A 6,000-nucleotide genomic window follows, 5' to 3' on the forward strand; every position below is an offset into this window, starting at 1 on the left:
CTGGTCCCCGTACTTGCCGAGAAGGTGTGGATTAGGAATAAAGGAGGATTATCCTGTGAATTAGTGACTGTCATTAGCTTGGACGCCATCACAAGTTACATGCAATCTTACGGTAGCTTCAATGGCAGGAGAGGCATCGGCGATAGCGACATCCGTCGGCAGATGCAGAGGGGAGCGGAGCTAAAGCCCAAGGCTTCGTCTTCCACATCTCCACTAGCATTCTATATAAAGTAACGTCAGGTTGTCATGCACTGATTCGCGTCAAGTCGGAGGTGACAGGTGCATGCACCATGGCATATGGGGGGAGGAGGAATGCGAGCCGCGTCGGTCGTTTTCGTCGGATGGCGATCACGCTGACGAAGTGGATGATGAAATCCCCCCCCTTCTCCCCGAGGGAGTTCCCATCCAGCAAAAGTTGATGTTGATGACGATGATGATGCACATGAGTACGTGGAAGTCGAACGCACGGTGTTCCTGTCATGCTCAGGAACTGCATGTTCGCCGGTCATCACAGAACCTTGGCAGGTTCAGTTGCTTTGCGTTAGCATTCTGTGATGAGAAGTTTTGTCGTCAATTGCTCGCGCGATTGGTCTTGTGACTGATCCACAAGAAATGACTTCCTAGGTCCGTGGAGGTGGTAACGGAGGATGGATAAGATCGCGAGGAGAAAAGACAAAAGTGTTAGGGTGGAATGTTCAAGTTAAACTCTGGCAGCTTATTGGAGGGAGGAAAGGAGAGGGACAAAATGGCTTGTGACATCGATTCTATATGCTCATCTTCCCATGCATGCATATCCACAGGGAGATGCCGGAGGAGGAAGAGAACCATTCCAGACCACTATTAAATATCTAATCGTTTTCTCGTGGTAGATTAAGACTAGAGATGTAGCATATAAGTGCACGCCATATATAATACGTGATGGTAAGCTATCTTCTTTGTCTTTATGGCCTACGAGTCTTACTTGGACTTTGGACTTTGGAATTTTAGGATGTTAATAAGAAACTAAATGAATGTGCAGCAGTCAAATCTGAAGTGATACACGTCATCATATCGTACAATTCTTCGGGGGGGATGGATGACCAGAGAAAAATGAAGTTGGAAATGACAAGAATCATATGCTGGAACATGGGGAATGTGAGCACTCACTGACCTTTTCCTTACGGCGGAAGCTTCAGGTGGTGATCCTTATCCCCCACCCTCATCGTTGACCACCCGCTTACTAAGAACCCTGAGGAATCGATGCTGCCTCATCCAGTGCATGTAACCATCCGAAACAAGACGATGTGGTGGGAATGGTGAAGACGGGACTCTCTCTCTCTGAGAGAGCGGCGATCGATCTCCATTCGCAGCAGCATGGAGAAGGATTGGGACGTGGAATTGGTGGCTCTCCACGTGGAGTCTGAGAGAGAAACCATGCAGGTTAACGTGTTCGTCGTCAGATTCACCCCTTGTCTTGGTCTGCTTTGGCATCACCTGATGAAGATGCTGTGGCACTGTTCCACAAGTCACTCACTCTAAACGATAACGATGGAGCCAAATCCCGTTCCATTTACTTCTACGTGTACGTTTGATTCTGTGCAGCTTTGCCAATAGTGCTTAATGGCCAAAGAAGAAAAAGGACAATGACATTTTCTACATCATAGGGAGTTAATTATGCCTCTTTTCCTTGTATTCTAATAATACTAAGTTCACACACCCAAGAAAGATGGAGAACTGCTCTACGTGAATGCTCTCTCTATCTCTCTCGCTAAAGGAAGTCCAATCCATGAAACTAATATTTCAAAGATAGAGAGGATACGCCTCTCTATAATACAACCAGATCGGTGTGGTGGAGAACCTACCACGGCATAAGACAATATTGTACATATATAGACCTCTAAAATAAGTTATTTTTGTAGTTATCCCTCTGATTATTAGCATGTATATCTGTTTATCTCTATGGGTTAACTCAAATTCCGAAGTTAATTAAAACTCTAAATAATATTAATACTCTTTTTTAATATTTCATGATTATATATTGATAGTGGCACTTTAGGTATTCAAAAATTGGTAACTTAATCTACCTGATGTGTATATGTATGTATGTATATATATTCATCCAAAGATTTACATCCACGCATCTTTTGCCAAACCTTATCCAACTAATGCTATATTAACTATACATAGAGTACGTTTAAAAACATATTTATATTTTAATTATGTATTTAAACAAACAGGTTTGAGTGAATATTTAGTTGTGAAATGCTTTGACTGTTTAGTAAATAATAGATGAAATTATATTTTAAATATGCATTGATGTAAGTATTATTTGGTAAGATTATATTTTAAAATTTTATTATATATTATACAATAAATTTATCCTTTTAATATTTTAAATAATTTATTTAAAAATAAATATATATTTTCATTTAAATTAATAAATAAAATAAAAATAAAAAATGTATATATGTATGTAATCTTTAAAAAAAATTGTATGTCTCATATATATAATAAATAATAAAAATAATCATATACATTAATACAAATTAACTTTAAAAGTAAATAAATAAAATCTTATTTAATAGAAAATATAACTCTTACTGGTTTATCTCTAAATCAATATTTAATAAAAAAAATACTACAATTTAAAAAAAAATGTTAAATGTTATTTGAAATGTGCATTGAGCCACATTTTTCCAAAACGTACCTATAAATTGTTGAAGAAAAAAATATACCTAAAATATTTTTATTATTATCATCGATTATTTTAGTTTCATTCTCATTTATTTTTTATTCTACTTCACCACAGAAAAAAAAAAAATCAAAGATTACTTCAAACATTAAAACAAAAGACTTCAAACTGACATCACAGAATAATATTAGATGCAATAATATAGTCGCATAATCTGATGGATATGATAGAAATAATAGAAGATAAGAACAAATATTGAATGAAGCTTTATTGAATAGTTGAAGATGCTTCGATACATTAACATGTTCTCTCTTCTATTTATACAAATTAGGAGGAAGGATTTCCCTAACATAATAGAGGATTTTCCTCAACAGAATAGAGAAATTTCCTCGTATAGTTAGAAAAATATTATCTTCCTAAGTCTGCCAAATGTTGGCAGATCAGCAGATCAACGAAGACTACCGCGGTGAGGAAGATGAGGATTGACCACGGAGCCTCTTAGGAATGCAACGGCGTTGGTCGCTGGCCGAAGGGTGAAGCTTCACTTTTCTCAGTGACGTTGGTCGCTGGTCGACGGCAAGAGTGAAGCTTCACTTTTCTCAACGACGTTGGTCGTGGTTGCGATTACGACGGCTGCGACGGTAGAGAAGAAATCTATAACAATGTTGCAGTGATGCTACTACAGCGAAGGAGGAAACTGCAACAGAGGAGGAGGAGGAAGCTGTAGCAGAAGAGGAAGACATGTTCCCTCTCCTATTTATACAAATTAGGATGAAGGATTTCCTTAACATAATAGAGGATTTTCCTCAACAGAATAGAGAAATTTCCTCGTATAGTTAGGAAAATCTTATCTTCTATCAGGATATATATATATATATATATATTGCAATGATACTTTGATTTATATTTGCACTGGACCAAGAAACTTGAACGAAGCTGGTGGCTGCATGTATGATTGTGAACACAAACGTGGAACCGGAGGAGTTCAGCTCATTTCCAAGCCCAAAACGCAGAGAGAGAGAGAGAGAGAGAGAGAGAGAGAGAGAGAGAGATGGTAAAGGGCAAGAGAACTTAAATATCGAAGAGAGAGAGAGAGAGAGATGGTAAAGGGCAAGAGAAGTTAAATATCGAAGGATACATCTTAACTGTGCACACTGTTTGTCGTATTTGAGCAACAGAGAAGGTCCGATGTGTTCATGATGTACAACATCACAACATGCATACGAATTTAATTGGGATCTCCCAACTCTTTCCAAATTAGTATGAATAATCGCAAAATATTCCTCTGGTATTTTGTCTCCTGGCCTTCACATCCTAATTCACATGAGACCAAACATTAACGTACTGTTGGTATCAATCAAGTCTCCTCCTTCATTACCTACTGCTGTAAAAATCCTTGTACACTCACTCAGCTGATGTCCATGTGGTATTACATAGCATCAGAGTGCAAACGTGACTAATGAATGCCAATGCTGCAGTAGCAGTGGATTAATGTGTCCTACTCTATTCACTATGTACAGATGCTTCTGTCTTCTCGGCGGATCGATGGAGCTCAGAATGGTGGCATGATTTGGGTGGTCTTGAGATACGGAGATCCCATAGATGGGAAGAAGCAGCACTCTTGGTTCACCACATCGACCACGGGCAGAGATGCGATCCCGGCAAAAGGATTCTGCAACTCCTCCAGATTCAAGTCCACGAACCAATCGCTCTCCTCCTTGAGCTTTTCCAAGGTGTGGAAGGGATGGCATCCTCGTCGCACCAGATCATCCAGCTCCGGGAATCCGGCGTGCTCGATGTCGGATTCCGGTGTGCGCAAACTATCCGATCCGGCGTCCTCGTTGATCTCCGACGTCTCCATCGCCGCCTCCTCCTTCGCCTGCATCTTTTTCTCCCAGCTGTTCTTCTTGTTGTACAAGCGGCAGAGCACCCAGTCGTCTAGCTGCAGGTGAAGGAAGCAAACGTTGAGAGAGAGAGAGAGAGAGAGAGAGAGAGAGAGAGAGAGAGAGAAGGTGTCGTACCCTTAGGCTGCCCTTCCTGTTGGGGGAGCGGTTGGTGTCGGCGAGGCGGTACTCGTGCATGATCCAGTCGGTCTTGAGGCCTCGAGGCGCCTTCCCGTGGTAGAACACCAAGGCCTTCTTGATGGCGAGAGGGCGGCCGCTTCCCGGCGGCGAGACGGGCTTGTCGGCGCCCGTGGCTTTCCAGTATCCGCTCCCGGCGGCCCTGTTGGGCCGGGAGCCGTTGGGGTACTTCCGGTCCCTGGGGGTGAAGAAGTACCACTCCCTCTGCCCGAACAACGCCTTCTCTGTTTCCACCACAAGGAAGAAGAAGAGGCTTGAGATCCTTCCAGCCCAACCGTGTCAGAATCGTGTTGCAGAGGAAGGCGGATGGGTGCGTACCTGGAAGCTCCCAGGGGTCGTACTTGTAGAGATCGACCTCGGCGATGATGGGCACCGGCAGGCGCTGGCACGCGGCCTTGCGGCAGAGGTAATGGACGACGAGCTCCTCGTCGGTGGGGTGGAATCGGAACCCCGGCGGCAGGTTCAGCTCCGCCTCCGCGTCTCTCGTCCTCCTCCCCATCGCTCTTATGTCTCCTTCTTCTTTAACTAATGCCGCAGACTTCTTCTTCTCTTCTTCCTCTCGTTATTGTGCCATGGGGAGAAGGGGGGAAGATAGATATAGAGGGATGAGGCAGAGACGAAACCGGTGGCGTTTGGAACGTGGAACTTGAGACGCAACGAAGAGGGGCGGGGGGCGGCGGTGGGGACCGCCACTGGCTGTGAAGCACACACGTGGTGGTGGGCGGGCGGAGGAAGAGGAGGATGAGGTTGGCGAGGGGAAGCTTCCACCGAGGGGACTCGCCCAACGTGCCAATTGGAGGCGGTCAAAGGCGGACGGGGAGGAGTCGGCTGGACTCGCGTTCAAGGTGAGGTCAAATCTCGGCCTCGTGTACAGTGTTCGGTAGAGCCGTCGCGGTCGGACTAATGTCACCGACTACATACTCACCCGCTCCTCCCCGCCCACCACTATCACGTGCCGGTGACAGCCGTCGAAACAGCATGTCCGTTCGATCTCTAAGTAGCGAAAGCAAGCAGGCGTGCTCCAAAGATTCGTCTTAGTTGGCTCTCTGGAACCTTCACGTGTCGCGTTCTCGATCCAGCCAGGGGGAGGCTCGAGTGTCTCTCATGCTACCACCAAATGCGTGAATATTTCGGATACTACATGAATTTTTCCTAATATGATTTTTTATTTAATGCGAATGCAATGGATTTAGTAGGACTTAAATTGATCGAGTCAAAGGAGTAAGCTATAGATTCATTTTCAAGATG

The 6,000-nt window shown here is 43.9% G+C and overlaps 1 protein-coding gene across 1 annotated transcript; it reads right to left on the reverse strand.

The window, feature by feature from the left end:
• Positions 1 to 4,018: 4,018 nt before the first annotated feature.
• LOC135677180 (NAC domain-containing protein 68-like) lies at positions 4,019 to 5,416 on the reverse strand. The gene is made up of 3 exons (XM_065189191.1): positions 5,071 to 5,416; positions 4,693 to 4,976; positions 4,019 to 4,613 (listed from the first exon to the last, which is right to left on the reverse strand). The coding sequence occupies exons 1-3, from the start codon at positions 5,249 to 5,251 to the stop codon at positions 4,224 to 4,226; spliced, it is 855 nt and encodes a 284-aa protein (XP_065045263.1). The 5' UTR covers positions 5,252 to 5,416; the 3' UTR covers positions 4,019 to 4,223.
• Positions 5,417 to 6,000: the final 584 nt, after the last annotated feature.

The sequence above is a fragment of the Musa acuminata genome, chromosome BXJ1-6, assembly GCF_036884655.1.
Source record: "Musa acuminata AAA Group cultivar baxijiao chromosome BXJ1-6, Cavendish_Baxijiao_AAA, whole genome shotgun sequence".
Taxonomy (NCBI): Eukaryota; Viridiplantae; Streptophyta; class Magnoliopsida; order Zingiberales; family Musaceae; genus Musa; species Musa acuminata.

What these genes read in the sequence shown, in the direction of transcription:
- LOC135677180 (XM_065189191.1), bottom strand. Translation starts at nt 5,251, where the DNA reads ATGGGGAGGAGGACGAGAGACGCGGAGGCGGAGCTGAACCTGCCGCCG. An exon ending in CGACCCCTGGGAGCTTCCAG is followed by an intron (nt 4,977 to 5,070) that starts GTACGCACCCAT and finishes TGGTGGAAACAG; the next exon opens with AGAAGGCGTTGTTCGGGCAG. An exon ending in ACAGGAAGGGCAGCCTAAGG is followed by an intron (nt 4,614 to 4,692) that starts GTACGACACCTT and finishes CTTCACCTGCAG; the next exon opens with CTAGACGACTGGGTGCTCTG.